The sequence below is a fragment of the Xenopus tropicalis genome, chromosome 7 (genome assembly GCF_000004195.4).
Source record: "Xenopus tropicalis strain Nigerian chromosome 7, UCB_Xtro_10.0, whole genome shotgun sequence".
Lineage (NCBI taxonomy): Eukaryota > Metazoa > Chordata > Amphibia > Anura > Pipidae > Xenopus > Xenopus tropicalis.
In genome coordinates, this window is record NC_030683.2 from 98,542,248 (window position 1) to 98,563,088 (window position 20,841).

At 36.8% G+C, this 20,841-nt stretch overlaps 1 protein-coding gene across 3 annotated transcripts in view; it reads right to left on the reverse strand.

Annotated features, from left to right (window-relative positions):
* The window catches only part of chd5 (chromodomain helicase DNA binding protein 5), a 147,184-nt gene that overhangs the window by 36,791 nt on the left and 89,552 nt on the right, over positions 1 to 20,841 (reverse strand). For all 3 annotated transcript variants that reach the window (XM_031905733.1, XM_031905732.1, XM_031905734.1), the window contains exons 17-28: positions 20,474 to 20,595; positions 12,895 to 13,068; positions 12,047 to 12,188; positions 11,407 to 11,538; positions 10,869 to 10,986; positions 9,866 to 9,990; positions 8,856 to 9,087; positions 7,465 to 7,506; positions 4,195 to 4,367; positions 3,008 to 3,182; positions 1,166 to 1,252; positions 415 to 503 (exon numbers count right to left, since the gene is read on the reverse strand). In XM_031905733.1, coding sequence (XP_031761593.1) covers positions 415 to 503; positions 1,166 to 1,252; positions 3,008 to 3,182; positions 4,195 to 4,367; positions 7,465 to 7,506; positions 8,856 to 9,087; positions 9,866 to 9,990; positions 10,869 to 10,986; positions 11,407 to 11,538; positions 12,047 to 12,188; positions 12,895 to 13,068; positions 20,474 to 20,595 — 1,611 coding nt within the window. The remainder of the gene's footprint in view (positions 1 to 414; positions 504 to 1,165; positions 1,253 to 3,007; positions 3,183 to 4,194; positions 4,368 to 7,464; positions 7,507 to 8,855; positions 9,088 to 9,865; positions 9,991 to 10,868; positions 10,987 to 11,406; positions 11,539 to 12,046; positions 12,189 to 12,894; positions 13,069 to 20,473; positions 20,596 to 20,841) is intronic.

A 20,841-nucleotide genomic window follows, 5' to 3' on the forward strand; every position in this document is an offset into this window, starting at 1 on the left:
GGCCCCCCATTATGATGGGCGGCAGGAGCTAGACATGTAGGCATCCCCCCTCCCACTCCATCAGTTGCACATCATTCAGAATGTAGTGAGTGGTGACGGCCATGGACCCCGTACTGCCCTCTCCTTACTGCCTGCCCTATGGTTACTGTACTTTGAAATTCTTAAATGCTGCCCTGCATGGCAATGGCATGTTTAAGTGTTTGTGTGACTTTTCTTTGGGGTAGCCATAACAGAAAAGAATAATTTATTTGCTTATCTAATTTAACTGATAATGGGTGGAACTCACCAAACTGCTGTAAATGATTTCATGGAGTTCAAGTTTTACCTACAGATAACTGCTCATTGCCATTTTATAATTGCTTGTTAAAGTTATAGAAAAAAAAATATTTAGTTTCCAAAACTATTTTTCTTTACCTCAATATTTCCTCCAACTCTTGCCAGAAGTGGGGGAAGTGGTTTATCTCGGTCACTCTTTAATTGCCGTCGAGACTGCCTTCTGCCACCTGCAAATAAATACATTTTAGAGGAAAAATGTACCTGAAAATATTTGAAGTGACGCAAAGACAGCATCTAAAATGTACGAAAATGTACCATAGTGGAGAATCTATTTGGATAAATCTTGGGATAACAGAACCTTATTTGTGATATCTACACACTCAATACTTATAAGGTGAAGCAAATAATTATGCTAATGCCTGTTCCACTGGCACTCAATCAAGATCAGACCAAAATGCTGGCTTGCAGCAATGGCCAGTAGTATTATTCAAAAATGTGATTCCTGTAAGTAGCAGCAGATATCAACTTTCATTTAATTATACAGCCTTGGAATCTATTATCCAGAATGCTTGAGAGCGAGTTTTTTTTTCGTAATTTGGATCAACGTATCTCTTCTACTTCAAAACATTTAAACCCAATAGGACGTTTTTGCCACCAATATGGATTTCTGCAGTTTTGATACCATGAAGTACAAGGTACTGTCTAACTATGGGTGAGCTATAGCCTATAAGGTAAACCCATGTAAATGGGATTTTCTTGGATCAGTTCCCAGATTTCCTTTTTTTTTTTTTTTTTTGCATATGTATGAGGCAGTCTCCTCAACCTCAACATTTCATTATCTTTTTTATAACGTGACTGTCGTGCAACACAAGGCACTACACATTCTGACCTTCAGGCTTCTCTTCGAAATCCTCATCTTCATCTTCTGAACCGACTGAATATTCTGACTGGTTGTCAGAGAGGTCATCCTGCCATTCTGTAAAAGAAAGGTGATGTTTTAAGCTGTAAAGTGCAAATTTACCACAAAATTGCATTTACCATACTTATTGAATGCTATTTCTTGTTATTCTGTAAAGGAAAAGAAATGGTTCTCAGGCTGTAAAGTGCAAAGGAACTGCAATAATGTGCTTACTGTATTTAATAAAAGCAAAATCTTAGCTCTAGGCCTAAGTGTCTATACATTTTTTCTACTGCATTTAATAAAAGTTTTATTATTTAGTACTAAATACATATAAAATAGCTAAATGTATTTAATAAAAGTCTTAGTTCAAGGCCTAAATATCTATATTGTTGTCTTCATGAATTACAATGCTACTGGGAGGCAGCTGGAAACCATAATGCGGCAGTCTGAGTGGTCTGTCTGGTTACAATATTCTAGCATTCAGATGCGCAGGTTAGGGAACGCCAGTGGTGTAAAGGCAGGCAATAAGGACAAAGCTGTCTTGTCACTGTGCACTCCTCAGGTGCAGACCCTGGATGCAAGTGACTACTGAATGATCACTAAAGGGTGCGTCAAATGTTTTCCACCTCCTGATGTCCAAGGCCTCAGAGTCCAATAGCACTGAAGGGCTGGATTAACAACAGTCAGTATTTTTATTTATCTATGCTTTCAGATTTACAAAGTTTTTTCCCCAGTAAATTATTTTTGTTTCAGTGTGGATTAGTTTCCACCCATCATTAAACTCAACATTAACTTGCATGGGCGATTAACAAATCAGAGTGGTGTTAGAGATCAGCACAGCCACTGGACTGTGTCACTGCTAAATGGTGCTCAAAGCAGTCCTACTGTGCAAAGTGGAACTGATCTGTTTCAATACATGCGTCAATTCAATAAACGATCTTATGACCACCAGGGGAGTGTTTAGTAACTGCGACTGCTGGGAATCCTTTGAGATCCCCCAGTGTGAATTTTAATAAATCAGCTCAGAAGCATTTGGCTTCAGTTCAGCTGAACACTCATTATCCTGAATCCTGAATTTAAAATTCCATATAAAATTCTCTTCTTGATTTATTCCTAATAAAAACAAGACTTTGGCTCCAATGATCACCCTTGCAATCTGGTAATGAAATACAAATGAATGTTTCATTACTTTGGTGTTGTTGGTACTGTAACTAACCTATTAACTAGCTATTGTTTAAATGTGCTTTAATACACTTTCTGGTATGGTGTTTCAAATTATCAAAAGACTCCAAAGCCAGAAAGCCTCATATGTTAAGCATTATGGATAATGGATCCAATACATGTAAATACCTTCTATACATGTCAATTAACAATAATGGATTTGCTAGCCTTAAAGGAATACTGTCATGGAAAAACATGTTTTTTTTTCCAAAACACATCAGTTAATAGAGCTTCTCCAGCAAAATCCTACATTGAAACCTGTTTTCAAAAAACAGGAACAGATTTTTTTATATTTAATTTTGAAATTTCATATGGGGCTAGCCATATTCTTGATTTCCCAGAGTGGCTGAGAGATAGCTGCCTACACACCAATATTACAACTAAAAAAATGCATTTGTTGTTTCAAGAATAACATTTTAATGGCAGAGTGAATTATTTGCTATGTAAAAAGTACACCATAAAAATCATAACAGCATCCCTTTAATGTCATAATATACTTTCCATTATCTGAATATCTTATAATTATTAATAAATTGGAGCTCCACTTGTATGACTTGGAATAGTGTCTATTAGATAACCCCTTGTATTTAGTAAGCACCAGGGCAGCACCTTGGTCCTCTTGTGAGGCATCATTGTAGTTGACCTGCTTGCGAATGCGCTTCCCTTTGCCGAGATTCCTGGCCAGATCTTCCTGCTGTTGCTCATAATGATGACGGAGCAGCTTTTCCCAATAATCTGGATCAACGTTCTCTTCCTGTTTAATTATCTCTCGTTCCACTTCCTCCTAATCATGATCGGAATTGGAAATTGTATTATTTAGTTTGTGCAGATAACAGGCATCTGACAGAAACAAAGGTGTATTGCTAATGAATTCATGTGAGGCTGCAGAATGAATATATGAATGAATGAGTATTTGTCAGTATGTATCACTGGTGTGCAACAAAGTTTTAATATCATTTTTGTGCAGATACATTACTTATTCTATAATGAAAGAAGCGGCTAATAATGACATTAATAAGCCAAAATAATTCCCTTATTTTTACACCTAATTTTATTCATACTGAACACTATGGGGCTGATTTACTAAGACACGAATTTCGACCGAATTGGAAAAATTCCGATTGGAAAACGAACATTTTGCGACTTTTTCATATTTTTTGCGATTTTTTCGGCGCCTTTACGACTTTTCGGAAATTATTGCGACTTTTTCGTTACCAATACGATTTGCGCGAAAAAACGCGAGTTTTTCGTAGCCATTCCGAAAGTTGCGCTTTTTTCGTAGCGTTAAAACTTAAAAGGCGCAACGTTTTGCGCAAGTTTTAACACTACGAAAAAAATCGCAACTTTTTGCGCAAGTTTTAACGCTACGAAAAAATCGCAACTTTCGGAATGGCTACGAAAAACTCGCGTTTTTCCGCAAAAATCGTATTGGTAACGAAAAAGTCGCGATAATTTTCCGAAAAAATCGCAAAATACCGATCATTACGAAAAAAACGCAATCGGACGCATTCGGCCCGTTCGTGAGTAAGTAAATGGGCCCCTATTTGTGCAAAGTATTATAGTGATTTTGCATATACAGCTGGAAGACCTGTTTAGTTTTGTTTTTACTTTTAATTTCATTATATATTGGCCTACAGACCCACAATGCTCCAATATTATCAAGGGTTAAGCACACAGGAAACGTTCAGTTCAACACAACAAACAGATTTCTGATGCAACACGCCTCAGCAAAACTTGTTTTTGTAAACCAAAGATCTAACAAAACTAATTTAGAAATGAAAACTTATTTTATTTACCACACCATCTTCTTCCCGCACAACATACTGAGCCACTTTAAAAGAACTGAGATATTCGTTCATGTTCTGAATTTCTGTATCCTCGGTTGCATCTTGGTTTCGGTCCAAAAGTTTTGAAATGGCAGCATCATCATAGTGGATAACACTACTGTCCTCCACGTCCTTGTTATCACCTGAGAGATACAGTGCAAAAAGCCGGCATCATTCTTAGATCCTATATTCTCCAGTTCATTAAAGGCACTATGATCTACTATGATTTAAGGGGAATTTACCCCCCCCCCCACCTACATATACAGGTTAGTAAGAGGACATTTAATTTTATATACATAAAATTACGGAAAATTATATTTTAAAATACACAAACACATCAGTGCATACAGAACAGTAAGCAAGTTATCTGTACTTTACAGTGAAATTTTTAATTTTTTCACTGTTACTAAACACTTTTAGACACTCCATTAAGTACTTAGCAAATAAGTTGACACCATTCTATTCAATGGGTGTTAAAGCTCAGTGGCAGCTTTAAGCATTAACATGCCACAAGTGGTTATGCACCCAAAAAAATGTTTTCTGCACTATAGAAAAGCTGAAGAGATCAGTATTTTTTACAGAGTGTAAAGTATTGATACTACTAAGTAAAAAAATGCTGATCAATACTTAAGTCTTTTAAAGGACAAATACAAGAAAGTTGAGCATACCTATTGACAGGTAATGTTTTAGATGAATTTTACAAAATGGTCTGCTTATCGGTATCAAGATTTCTCATTTCTAGATTCTCTACATAATGAGGAAAGCGAGGAATTCTATCATCTCGGTACTGAATAAAAATGAATGCACTTTAACTCAAATTTTCTGCCTCTAACACACGTTACATTATGCCACCAAAAATTCTGTTTTTGTCCATATATATTTAAAAATATGTAGCTGAATTCCTAATGAATCAGATCTGCCTGCCCTGCCTGTGTGTGCCATATTCTGCCGCCCTATGTCGCCTGTGTGCCATACTCTGCCTGCCCTATGCTGCCTGTGTGTGCCATACTCTGCCTGCTCTGCTCTACCCTGCCTGTGTGTGCCATACTCTGCCTGCCCTATGCTGCCTGTTTGTGTCATACTCTGCCTGCCCTGTCTGTGTGTGCCATACACTGCCTGTCCTATGTCGCCTGTGTGCTATACTCTGCCTGCCCTATGCTGCCTGTGTGTGCCATACTCTGCCTGTTCTGCTCTACCCTGCCTGTGTGTGCCATACTCTGCCTGCCCTGTCTGTGTGTGCCATACACTGCCTGCCCTATGTCGCCTGTGTGCCATACTCTGCCTGCCCTACCCTGCCTGTGTGTGCCATACTCTGCCTGCCCTACCCTGCCTGTGTATGCCATACTCTACCTGCCCTATGCTGCCTGTGTGCAATACTCTGCCTGCTCTACCCTGCCTGTGTGTGCCATACTCTGCCTGCCCTACCCTGCCTGTGTGTGCCATACTCTGCCTGCCCTACCTTGCCTGTGTGTGCCAATTTTTGCCTAACTCTGTGTGCCGTAGGATTTGTTAGCATTTACAAATAGTTGTTAGGGGGTCCCTAAGGTGTATAATTATGTGCTGGGGGTTGCTGTGCTATCCATAATGAAGGAGGAGCCATATGGAATTAAAGGACATGAAAAGCCTACATTTTCCTACAATGTATATTAGTTGGGCAAGTCTCCCCCACCAAAATAGCATCATTTGTACTGCATTGATACCCTCTGTTTGCCTTACTATTAACCTCTGGGCAACCAGAGTGGCAGGAACTGAAAGATTTCAATAAGGCTGTTCATTGATTAGATTTTTGTGTGTGGAGTTTACATGTCCTTTAAGAGTATATCCTAATATGAACTTCTATCACATATGAGGGAAGAGGAATATCCTTGCAGTGAGCACCAATTATTTGGATTTTTTTTTGGTGTGCTACCACCTTTAATTTTGATATGGTCTTAAAAGTTCTTGTGATAACATGGGTGTGAGCCAATCAGCAGGAAGCTGACTCATAGGGGCACATTTACTAATCCACGAACGTCCGAAAAGCGTCCGAATGCGTTTTTTTTGTAATGATCGGTATTTTGCGATTTTTTTTCATAAACTGTCGCGACTTTTTCGTAGCCGTTACTACTTTTTCACAAATTGTCGCAACTTTTTCGTAGCGTTACGACTTGCGCAAATTGTTGCGAATTTTTCGTAGTGTTACGACTTGCGCGAATTGCCACGACTTTTTCGTAGCCGTCGCGCCAAGTACAAAAGTTTCAGATTCATTCAAGCTTCAAAATCGTGACTTTCCTTGGGCCGGGTTGGAGCTGCAGAGTGCCATTGAGCCCTATGGGAGACTTTCCTTGGGCCAGGTTGGAGCTGCAGAGTGCCATTGAGTCCTATGGGAGGCTTCCAAAATCATGCAAAGTCGGAAAGGTTTGCCCGCCGTTTACAATCGCTCAATAGGAAAAAGTCGCAACAATATACAAGCAAATCGTAACGGCTACGAAAAAGTTGCGACAATTCGCTCAAGTCGTAACAGCTACGAAAAAGTCGCGACAAAATCGCAAAAAATACGAAAAAGTCGCAAAATGTTCGTTTCCAATCTGAATTTTTCCCATTCGGATTCGGATTTGTGGCTTAGTGAATGTGCCCCATAGTCTTACTAACAGAGCATGTTCACTTGGTCTGGGTGTGCAGGAGTGGGGCATTATGGGAACTTTCTTTACACAGCTCAGTGTTTTTTCTTCCTGTTTGGCTTCTGATCATCTGAACAGGTGAAATATGGGGAGACTTAAGGGCACTATTGAGACAACTGAAGGTATGCCTGCAGCTTAAAATTAACTCTTTACTAGCCTTTCCTTCTTCTTTAAGAGCATTGAGCTGTATATATGTATATATTTATAAAGCTCTGCGTGCATACACAGCGCTGTACAATTTTATAGTTTAAAAAAGTAGACAGAGGGAGGACAAGCATAATAGTAAATAATAGGCATAGTAATACATATATAATTAAGTATAAATATATAGGGATTAAGTGTTATGTGCTAAAATACATATATATATATATATATATATATACACATACATATATAACAATATATTGATATAGGTGAGTGCAGAGGATTTCTTTGTCTTTGCATGAATTCTCACTGCACCAAATATAGAACATACACAGTTCTGTATTTAATAACTATAACAGGCCAATAAATGGGAAAGAAGGTTGCAAGAAGCAGTACAGGGTGATTTTAACTACTACCTCGAGCAAATTGTGCTTACCAGTCTTCTTGTATATGGTTACAGTACCGCAATTATGGTCAGCTGAAAAAAGGAGAGAGAAAGAGACAAAATAAGATTGTTGTAACAAATAATGTGCCACATTCAGTTCAGTGAGAAACAGTTATTCCATGGTTTATCATGTAAAAACTCATGGACAAAATTCAATTTGAGAAGAAAAATCTTTTCTCCTAATTCAATTCCACCTTTTTTTCCACAAGTTTTCCTCAATTGAATTGCATCTCAAATGGAATCTCGTCCATGAGTTTTCACCTTTTTATCTGAATCTGGCCCAATATTGTTATCTATTATTTCTAAAGAGCCGCTTGATAACTCAGTACATAAACTTAGTCATTACTAAAATAAAGAAAACAACTGAGTGAGTATGGGATACATATACTAAGCACATGTGCCACATTTGGCAGTAGATTATTGCTCAACTTGCTGATATTCGATGAAGGACAGGAGCTATGGTGGTGTGGTCATATAAATCAGAGGAAAAGATAGAATCAGCTAGAGACAACTGTGTAGGAATAAACATACTCCTGGGCCAGGATGTCCATGCATAGGATTATCTTGCAAGGCAAAACAGTCATGATTCAGCTGACTGTAGATATTAGTCAGTGGCATGATTAGGCATCTTAATCAAGAGATGAGAAAAGGATGCTACATTCCAACTGAAGTGCATGAGATGATCCAAATGCATTAAGACACATCTCTAGCACAGGAGAAAATGCACCCATGGCAAAACAATTTCCTTACAGAATTCTAATGCCAGTTACACAAGAGGAGATTAGTCACCCCAATAAATCTCCTCTAGTGCTGATGACTAATCTTCTCTGAATGCTTCCTCTACCACAATAATGTAAATCGCTGGTGGCATAACAAATGTGTTGCTTTTGCTTTCCGGAGTCGCCTAAAGTTTTCTCGTGAGGCCAAACAGCAAAAATATTTTAGGGTGTCGTCCATAAAATTCAGAAAATGACTGTTTTTCAAACATATGGATATTGCTTATTAGTCAAGGTCCCACTGAGCCTGCTACACTCCTGGGCCCCCCAGCAGACACAGAGATTGCTCAAGTATTGTTTAGCCTGTGGTCATAATGTGGACATACGTTAGAAGGTATCTAAATGCAAGTTTAACACAGAACAATGGTAAATAAACATGTATTGTAAGATGACATGTCTGTAATCTGTGTGTCATGCAGGTTGTCTGCCAGATGTGCATGGCTTTGGGCTACCTTTAGTTATAAAGTGTGCATGTGCCAAGGAAGATAAAGCTTCGCTGATTGATTTGCCTGTAATTTGTCCAGAGATTATTACCTGGTACCCTTGTTACCAGTTATTTAATTCTGCTGATACCTCGTTTCTTAATCTGTTTTTTCATCTTCTCACCTTCAACATCGTCTTTAAACAGTTCCTCAGTGCCAAATTTTAAAATATCATCCAATTCTTGCTTAGTCATGGACCCAGATTTAGACCCAAGTCCTGGCCGCACAACCAAGTGGGTTAACATCATTTTCCTCTTTGCCACTTGTGTGATTCTCTCTTCTACAGAGGCTCTGGTGACAAATCGGTAGATCATCACTTTTTTATTCTGCCCAATCCTGTGAGCTCTGCTAAAAGCCTGTCAAATGAAACCATAAATGCAATATGTGACAAAAACCCTGCCTTGCAGAATATGTGAACCGTCATTAGTAAATAATTCAAAGCAAATTGCTAAGGAAAAAATAAAATTTATAATAAAGAAACATACAACAATACAATTTTAAAAAGCATTTACCGTTAATTTCTTTAGCATTTCTCACGATACTACAATTTCTACTACTATTATTATAGCAATATGGTTATTAATACTACTTACTATAATGATCATACTAATAATGGTAAGAATAATTGTATTTATAATGTGTTAGAAATTCTGACAAATTTCATGTTTTTTTAGTTTGATACAAATAATTTATCTTTTCATTTGTGGGAAAGCACTGATTCACCAATGGCAGTGAATTTCTGCCAAGTTTTATGGTTTAATTAATTTTAATTAATGCACTGCTGAAAATTAGACATCAAGTCCACTAATACTTAGTATTACACACTAGTATAAGTGATAATGATGCCATACGAATATGTGCAGTACACGCTGGTAGTATATGAATCAATAATCAATGAATAATTTAAAAAAAAATTATTTAATCATGCCTTTTTATCTTGTGCTTATGGAAAAATGCACATGAAGAAAGAAAGCAAAAAAGGTTGAAGGATAAACAATTGAGAAGGCTGGAAGAAGTGAACACAAGGCTGCCTGGGACAAAGGAGGGCACCTAAACCAGCATGCTCTTGAATATGCAACCTAGCTATTGAAGAAAAACATCTCATACAAAACCAATGCTAAATAATTGATTGACCTGTATGTCATTGTGAGGGTTCCAGTCTGAGTCATAAATTATTACAGTGTCAGCAGTAGCTAAATTTATACCCAGACCTCCAGCTCGAGTGGACAGGAGAAAGCAGAACTGCTGAGCACCAGGAGCTAAAGGAGAGAAAAGAAAGAGTGAATATGAAAAATATGACTTTAATATTACTAACAATGATAAATAAAGAGATAAATCTCTCACATATAAGCAATCATTTAAAAATGCTTCCAATGAAAAGCTATATTTCTTTTTAAACTCAGCTGAAATTGAATAAAAGCTCAGTCCCACTGTGATAGAGGGAGGGCTCCTGATAAACCTTAGTTGCCCTAATGACTTTTTAGGGGTTAAAAAATCTATTGAAAATATTTCAGGATGTCTGTACCATGGTTTTACCATGCAGTCTATGTGACTGGTGCCACTTAGGATGAGTGGGGCTTATCACTTCCCTATTGGGAACAAGTGCTAAATAAGTAAAGTGTCAAGCACATATTTGCCCATGAAGTTAATGGGAGGGTAACACTGTATATGCAGCATATGGAATGTCCAGCATAGACACCTGGTTTTAGTAACATACTGCCATATTTAAAATATTGTATACTTAATACTGCTATGGAACAATCAGGCCCAGATTGACAACCTGTAGATGCAGAAGGGCTGCTTCAAGATGTCATAGACAGACTCTATTGATTGGGCCTGTAGGGGGCTGTTTGGGCCTCTGTGTAGTTGACATGCCAAGGCCTATTATGAATATCAGTCTGGACCTGAGACCAACCATTCTCATCAAATAACTAAGCCTGTGCCTAGTCAGGATTTGTTGCAACATGAGTTTCAATGCTACTGCAAACCTATATTAAAGCAACTAGTATTGTATTGGTACTATCCCCTTTCAGCAAGGATATGAGTAGTTCTAACATCATATACTGTTCAGCTGTTTTTATGGAGCAAAGTCATAAAATATTAATTCCATAGCTCCTTCAAATTAATACAGTTATACCATTAAACCTGTCAATCGCCTCCTGGCGTAGCCCTCCTGTGATTCCTCCATCTATTCGTTCATATTTATAGCCCTCATATTCTAAAAAATCTTCAAGTAAGTCCAGCATTTTTGTCATCTGCAAAAGAGAAAATTGCAGATATTTTTTTTATTGGACATTTTTACAATATAAAAAGAAATAATAAAAGTTTCATTCAGACCTGGAAACCAGATCTTGCCCATTTTACTGGCAGGCATCATCTTGCCTTGGCAAAGAAGCAAATAAGACAGCTGTCCAGGAGAATAGCCAACATCATAACACTTCTTTTCTTTTTTTTTTATTTTAAATGTGCTGTGAATGGTCCTTTTTACTGTGTAAATGTGAACCCATTTGATAACATTTGTAAATTATAAATATATATGATAATATCTGGAGCCAAATAAACAATCTATATAGTAAACCTGTAAAAGTAATTATTCACTTGGTGAAAGTAAAGTAGGTACAGTTTCCAGTCATTGAAACACTGGAAGCTATGACTCTACAAATGCCTTTCCAGACCTGAGAAAAAATCAGCACCCGGTGCCCTCCGTCCTTCAGTTTCTTTAGCATTTTTTGTAGCAGCATCAGCTTCCCAGAAGATTTAACCAAAGAATTTCCATCGTATGATCCATTTGGCAAAACTGGGGCCTCCTACAAGAAGGGATAGCAAACAGATATCTTGTTATTAACTACATATTGTATATCCTAATAAAACAAATATTGAACAGGATTAATATGAATGCTTAGAACTAAAAGCGGTTTTCTGTTAGGAGAAAACCGCACCAGCCCGGGGTACCTGTTGCGAGCGCTTCTTTCTTCTGTGTTTCTTCTGCAGCAAATTCTTTGTGCAAAGTGTATAAAATCTTGAAAAAGCATGTAGTAAAGACGGAGATAACGTTTTAAACTTGTACCCAAGGGTGCATGCAACTCCAGGTCCCAAGCATTCTGGATCGGCAGGCTACTAATATACATATCAATTTCTCAACTTGCCTAATGGCAGCAGCTCCTCTGAGGGCAACAGTACATTATATTTAAAATACTTTAAAACACTTTGGTGTTACTCTCCTTTTAAAGAATTTTCTTATTTTTAATAAATAATGTTACGTGGCTGACCTTATCTATGACACAATGGCATAAGAAGTCACAGATCTGTACATACCACAGCAGCGACAGGAAAGAGATAAGGGTGATTACAGCACTTCTTTAGGTCCATCATGATGTTGAGCAATGAAACTTGGTTTCCACCTCCTTTTGAATTCAAAGCCTCAAAGTTTCTTGTCAATATAAACTTATAATACTTCCTGCATCAAAGCAAGCAGAATGAAATTTATCATGGAAACAGTGAAAGGATGTGCCCAGGCAGTACGTCTAAATTGAGCAATATTTGGCAAAACTACCCTGAACCCCCTCAAGTGAGGATATCATCTGTCCTAAGACATTTGACAAACCCAACACACCTAAACAAGCCCAATGCATCTGTATATTTTCTAATATTTTGATCCTAAATCTTGTAGCAGGTAGACAAATTATTTCCACCTACATTAAAAGAAGCCAATTATTAACTACTGTGTGTATGATTAGGGTAACTTCCAATAATACTAACAAATTCTAAAGTTGAAACACTGAAACAAATTGTAGTTATATAACTATTTTTAAGCAATTTTTAAATCTCACCACAGACCTAACACTTTTACTTTCTGTTGATCCCTGCTCCCCAGTGTCAGTGGCTTCCTGGGTGCACATACTCTTGTTTTCCTTAGCAGTTGACCCCATATAATCTCAAATGGATATATGCATACAACTCCCATAGTAAGGAAAGAAATACTTTGTGAATATAAATTCAGATTTATACCACATTCACTCAATGTTTTATTCAGTTCTACTGCATTGGAGCTATTTTATCAAACATAAGTGATATCTGAATGACTAAGCATTGGGTTTTTAGTAGCACATGATAACTGGAAATGATTACATAGTGTTAACCAACAGGTTTTCATACAGACTTACTTTTGCATTTGGCTGAGCTCCACTCGTACTATTAATTCTGTTTTGGCTGGCATGTTCTTAAAGACATCTGCTTTTAACCGCCTAAGCATGTGGGGTCCCAGCAAGTCATGAAGTTTCTTAATTTGGTCTTCCTTGGAGATGTCTGCAAACTCTTCCAAAAACCCATCTAGATTACTGAAAAACAAAACACAGCAGGCCTGCTGAGAGGTTCCCTTCCGGTATATGAGCAGTCACTGAGAATAGCTAATATGTTTAAAGTCTGCGAGCTTCCTAATATACATTCATTACTACATTACAGTCATTTGGGTTCATTAATAAACTTAATGATTATGTTTTCCCCTTAATGCTTAAATATTGCACCGCTGTTTTGTGAATCGTGGTGAGATGCACATTTTGCAAAAATATTTGCATATGGCTCGCAAATGAGATGTGTGTTTGCGTGAGCATGTCCACTGTTTGTAGTCGGTGTGCGCGAACTTTGCATTGAGGGTAGTTTTGCAAATATAAATTTGCAATTTGAGAAAACTTTTTTGCGAATATGTTTTCTATTGGGGTTACTCAAATGCAGAGTGTGCAAGCATAGATCTGTATGGGTAATTGCAGCGCAAATAAGAATTTGCACATGAAGGGGCAGACTTATCAAAATGTGAGTTTAGAGCTTAAAGGAGAATGCAAGTCAAAATTTAAAAAGCACACTGCCCAATAGTCCTCATATTGTTTAGTAAAAACCCCACACTTTTGGCTCACCTAATCAAATATTTACTCAGTCACACTTACTTCACATTTTCTATCTGGTTTCTTGACCAGGCAGACATCTTTAAAAAGGTATTCTCCCTTCCTTTCCCTGCATGCTTCATACACATGTGTTTCATTCCCTCCCCCCCCTCCCCTCTGCCAGATCCGCTTCTGATTGGCTGGTGGGCATGTGTAGCTCAGAACAGGAGACAGGATCAAGTTACGCACATGTGCATTGCTACTGGAGGCTACTGCCGCTGGCAGCCTACAGGAAGGGGAGAGAGATTTCAGTGATGTCACTGTAGTCTTCACACTGCTGTAGGCTGCCAGCACCATATCTCAGAGAAGCAAGCAGGGATCTGGGAATTTAGATATGCAGTAAGTACTTAAAAATAATGCCTTTAGTTTATATTAACCTTTCCTTGTACTTTAATATACAAAAACTCACACATGTTCTATTCATTCCAATGGGATATGAATAAGCAAATTTACTAATGGGTGAATTCTAACTTTCACCCATTGATAAATACACTTCTAAAAATCCCATAGGAATGAAAAGAGCACGGGTGAATTTTTGTGTATTAAGCTCTAAACTTGATAAATCTGCCCCTAAATATAACATTCTTGTCCAGCTTTATAAATATATACACACGCAAGGCACAGATTGGAGAGATATCTTATAATCTGATAAATAGCTTCACTAATCATGAAAAGGTAAAATGTGTTCAAAAAGATCCCCTGGTATTTTTTAGCAGCAATGATGATATATCAGGACTCTAATAGAGAATATTATAATTACATAGTTACATAGTTACATAGTTACATAGGGTTGAAAAAAGACCTGTGTCCATCAAGTTCAACCCATCCAAGTAAACCCAGCACACCTAACCCACACCTACCAATCTATACTCACATACATAAGCTATAAATACAACCACTAGTACTAACTGTAGATATTAGTATCACAATAGCCTTGGATATTCTAATTGGCTGATGAAGTCTATTTGAACTGGCTGATGAAGTCACATCACAGGAAGAAAAATCAATTCAGCATTGTGACTAAAATTGAGAAAAACTCCACAAAAATGATAACCTATTCTAAGAGGCTAAAGAAATGGAAAAAAGGACAGTGTACTAAAGATGTAATAATGACAATGCTGGAGTAAATGTGAAACAACCAAAACAATTCTAAATAAAGTTAAATGTATTTTATTTTTGAATTACACTGTTTACATTGCAGATAATTCACTCAACCATTTAAAATTTTATTCTTGAACCAACAAATGCATTTTTTTAGCTGTAATATTGGTGTGTAGGCGCCATCTCAGTGCATTGTGTCTGAGCTTTCAGAAGGAGCCAGTGCTACACATTAGGACTTCTTTCAGATAACCTATTGTTTCTCCTACTCAATGTAATTGGAGGAGTCATGACTTGGGTGAGGCAGACTTGGATGTTTACTATAGAGTGGTATTCTCTAATCTACCACTTTTAGCAATACAGGTGTCAGGGAGCTGCTATCTTTCTACCTTCCCATTGTTCTGCTGATCAGTTGAGGGGGGGGGGGGGGAGTGAATGTTTATCAGCACAAGTCACATGGCTGAAGGCACCTGCAAAACTAAGAACGTGTGTAGCCCCATGTCACTAATAACTGGTGCATTTTTAGATAGACATGTTTTCCATGACAGTAGTCTTTAAATTCCCTGCTCGCTATTATCATTACCACTCTTATGCTATTTTAAATGAGAGAGATGGGAATGTGCTTTAAAGGAAACCTCTAACTCCAGAACAAATACTTAGCCAACAAATAGTTTATATCATAAAATGTGGCCTATTAAAGAATCCTACCAAACTGCAATATATATATATATATATATAAATATATATATATACATAAATACATACATAATACATATATATATATAAACTTCCAAGTAAATGCCGGCACTCACGTATAGATAAGTTGCTGTTGCCTGGGTGCAGGTCCAAATAATGTTGAAGGTGCTTGAGAGAGGGTCAGCACTCACAGGACTTATACAAACAAATTATTTTTATTAAAGAGGAGACTAACGTTTCGGCTAGCACTCTAGCCTTTATCAAAGTGGTGAATACAACAAACACAGTGTCTAAAAAAGTGGAGATGACGTCATCATATGTCGCCAGAGACAGGATACCAGAGATAAATCAATAAAAAAACTGAAAACATGAAATAAAAAAAAAACACAAGAAATAATAATAAGTACAAGCAAGTAATCAAAAGGTCTAAGCAGCAGCTTAAACAGAAACAAAAGTATCAAAATTAACACGCTACTGTAGTTAGCTGTCAGGGGTGAGCCGAGAAAGTAACAAGTTTGTATCAACACAGTTCTGCTTCACATGAGCCCCATGAGTTGAAATAGACTCATAATCAAAAAAACTTGGTCAGTAAATTACTGACTAAGTTTTCTTGATTATGAGTCTATTTCAACTCATGGGGCTCATGTGAAGCAGAACTGTTAGTCTCCTCTTTAATAAAAAATAATTTGTTTATATAAGTCCTGTGAGTGCTGACCCTCTCTCAAGCACCTTCTATATATATATATATATTGCCCTTTTACATCTTTTCCCTTTGAGCCACCCTTTTGTGATGGTCTGTGTGCTCCCTCAGAGATCAGGAAGTAATGCAGCTCTAACTGTAACAGGAAGTCAGGAAATGTGGGAGTAAAAGATAGAGTTCTGTCCATTAATTGGCTGATGTGGCCTAACATGTGAGTGTGCACAGGGAATTGTATGATCCCAAGGTTACTTAAAATGGTGATTTTTTTTATTTATTTACGATTACTACTAAAAAGGTATATATATATTTTTTTTTAAATGGTTTATTTAGATGAAGCAGGGTTTTACATGTGAGCTTTTGTATTCTATATATTTTTATAGAGACCTACATTGTTTTCCTTTAAGTAATATCTTATCTGTAATGCATAATTTATCAACACTGGGCAGTAACCCATGGCAATTTTTTGCTTACCTTGTCTTCCTGCAGCTGGCTAAAAACACTAATTCCTGATTGGTTGTTATGGAATATTGTCCAGGCACAAATGTGCCCAATATTAAGAAATGAGCCCCACTGTTTTTTGTTTTTTTTGTGTGTTTTACCATACTGGTAAAACACAATAGTCATATACAATAGTCATATACATGTTATTAAACATGCCAGTCTAGAATGAAATGCTTATTATGTCAGAAAGGTACACATCACATTCACTTTAAATCTCTCTGATCCCAACAGGTTAGGTTATTACTGCATGAAAGCTACTGAAGTAATTTTTTTGCACAAAAGGCATTTGCAAAGCATCTATAATCAATATCTATTCGGTGTGACTCATCATCTTTCTCATTCTGCGGTGAGAACATGCTATACCTCCCACATATGAATTATTCATATTTTTTTATATTTCACAGTTGGCAGGAACTGAGCCTAATAATGTTGACAAGCTGTGGAATATGCAATTGAAGCCCCAGACAAAGGAAGAGAATAACTTGCCAGCCACTCAGTAAAAATACGATGCAGCTGGTAAAATTTCTTGGCTTTACACTGGTCATATACTCTTCAGTTTATATAAATAGACAGACAGACAGACAGGTATGGGATCTGATCTGGAAACCCATTATCTAGAAAATCTCTGTAGAAATAAAACAGTACCTTGTACATGATCCTTATTGGAGGCAAAACAATCTTATTATGTTTAATTAATGTCTAAATTATTTTTTTAGTAGACTTCAGGTACGGAGATCCAAATTACGGAAAGATCCCTTATCCGTAAAAACCCCAGGTCCCATACCTGTATGAAAAAGAAGCTTAAAGGGGCCCCGAAACCTGTTGTATCTGTAGTCGGCAATAAACCCTTTGAAGCAGAAATTCTGCATTTGATGCTTTCCTCATCTGTTTTATCAGGTCCCATGCCTGTATATTGATATAGACTGACCCATCATCAATATATATAGGATATTAAGACATTTTATGCATGAAGCTACTAAGAAATGCCCATTATTTTAATATACGAAAGAAACGTAAAAATGATACTTGGAATCGTCGGTGTCTAAAAGACTGCGAGGTCATGTATAAGTCAATGGGAGGTGTCCTATGCAGGGCAGCTTTTCAATCTTGTTTTTAACTTGTCAAACCATTAAAAAGGATGAGAAAACTATAAATCTTGGCTATTCAAACCTTATTTCACAGTTTTATTTGCTCACATTTTTTTCCAATTTTTTAATAAAGTAACATTCAGATTTTCTAAAAATTCAAGGTTATTTAAAGTAAAGAAAAAACAAAAATTAAAATTACACAAATGCCTCAACTGAAGATAAAAAACAATTAGGATGTTCAGTATTTAAAAAAAACACTGACATTATGCCGATTTCCAAGCCATATACTGATCTGACTGAATGTAAGAACTATCGTCCAATTTCAATTTTGAACTTGGATATAAAAATTTTAGCTAAAGTATTAGGCGCTCGTCTTAGTATAATTTTGCCACATCTAATCCATAGAGATCAAGTGGGATTTGTTCGGGGGAGACAATCAATGGATCCCATAAGGAGATTGATTCTATTAACAGCTTGGGCCAATAAAAATAGAACTCCATCAATGCTCTTAAAATTAGATATTTAAAAGAGCATTTGATTCTTTGGCTTGGCCTTGGCTAAATTATACTTGACAAAAATGGGGAGTGGGAAAAAACTTTAAACAGTGGATTCAAGCATTATATGGCAATTGGCAAGGGTACATGACAGGGGTGTCTCTTATCCCCCTTGCTTTTCGACCTAGCACTATAACCCTTAGCTATTGCTATTCAAAATATTCCTGATATACAGGACTTTAGTGAAGGCCATCAACACTGTAAACTTAGCATGTTTGCAGATGATATTACGCTATTTAGCACTCGACCATTATTATCAATTCCTAATTTATATTCTGTTCTGAATAAATTTAATGTTATATCGGGCCTTACAACAAACCACACGAAAACAGAAGCAACAAGTATAAACTTGCCACACGATTTAACAAAACTATTGACCCTTAATTTTGAATTCCAGTGGAACACAAAACACATAACTGTTTTAGGCATTACTAAACATTTAGGCTAACTAAAACATTTGACCAGTTACATCACGCTAATTATCCCAGGCTATATGGTACCGTACATAGACTTCTGGAAGACTGGAGAAAGTACAATATATCATGTATAGGGCGAATAACAGCAATAAAGATGGTTTTACTTCCAAAGATTCTATACTTATTAGTTATTTTTTTTAGAGTACTTCCTATCCCAATCAAACATTCAGACCTCAAAAAAGTAGAATAGTCTTTATCTGCTTTTATTTGGGTTAATAAACTCCCCAGAATATGGGGGGGGGGGGGGAATTAGGGCTCCCAAATCTTTGGAAATATTATTTAGTAGCACAATTGACACATATCCCCTACTCATAACATCTTCCCTTCATGGGTACATTTAGAAAATAGACTGGAAGCTCCAAATACTCCAGACACCTTACTTTGGTCAAAATATAGACCACCTATCTTTAGACCTACCTGGCGACACTCTCTTAAAATTTGCAGGACTTTATACGCTGGGTTCTCTTCACACCCCAGTAGAGCCATTATTTAAACACCCCCAGTTTATTCCAGGACACCAAACTTCACCCATTTCAATGGTTGATTGACCAAAACCTTACTCGAGTGAAAAACTTCCTTATTGTGAGAGACCCATTTACTCTTGATTATTACACGAAAGATATAACCTTCCTAACACAGAACATTTCTGTGCATGTCAGTTGTTACATTTCGTAGCACAATGCTGGATTCAATATGTCCCCCACTCTGTAAACCAAACTTCCTTTGAGAAATGGTGTATGGATGGGGCCAGTCCTCTGAAAGCTATTACAATTTTATATAAGAATATTAATTCTCCAAAACAATTACTAGATCTAAAATACATTAAATCTTTGGAAAAAGAAATAGGTAAAACACTAACAGATTCTGAATGGAAGAAATTGTGGGAAAATGTACGGAAAAGTTGAAACAATACCATCCTACTTGAAGCAGGTTATAAAGTACTCTTTCGGTGGTACCTTACGCCCGAGTTAGCACATATTTATCCAGACTTCAGGGATAGATGCTTTAGAGGATGTCCTACATCAGTGACCATGGCTCACATATGGTGTAACTGCCCACATCCAACTAGATACTAGATATGAGTATATCATTTGATATTTGCTGTCTTAACGTTAATTTACATAAAGATCCATATGTCGCATTAATGGAAGCATCAGTGCAAGGTATGACCAATACTCAAAGGAGACTAATTAATCAAATAATATTAGCTGCAGGAAAAGTTTTAGCAAGATCTTGGAAATCTTCTTAAAAAAATTATAATTTATTTAAGCCCAACATTGATATTTGTAAATGAGAAGCTGACTAGTATCACACTAAACAAATACCCATCATTCCTTAAAGTATGGCAACCCTGGATAGATTATAGATTTGGAGGGACTCTTCTCATCTATCTTTTATCAGCTTAATGGAGTAGTAGTCAATTGTTTTTAAAACTAAGCTATGATCTATAATTATATTTCTATGATATTATCTTTTTTCTTCCTCTTATTGAGTTATATGTGTAACTGTTATTGTTGGAACTGGAAAATATCACTGTCGGGATAAAACAAAAATATCCCTAATACCATACACACATAAATTTGCCACCATAAGCAGCAGACACCACGTGTCTGGCCAGCTATAGCTACTGACTAATCACATAATAATGACATAAAGTTATCACACACACAAAAAAAAAATAAGATAACTTACTTAAATCGTTCAGGTGTGAGGAAATTGAGCAGATGAAAAAGTTCCTCTAAATTATTCTGAAGAGGAGTTCCAGTTAGCAGCAGTTTATAGTCAATCTTGTAGCTATTTAATACCCTAAAGAACTTAGAATAAGAAAATTATGTGGCAGGTGTTCAGCTTAAAAATGATATGCAACTTTCTAGGAGATGTGCTTGGCATTTCTATATTATTTATACAATTAAAAACAGGAAAACATCATCCTTCCTGAAATACTAAACTTGTCTTTCCTGTATGTAAATCCCGTTATTTTATACACCTTTTATTTTACACCCATTTTAAAGACAGAAGCCACAAATGAGCCGAAATGAACTGCAAAATATCTGATACGT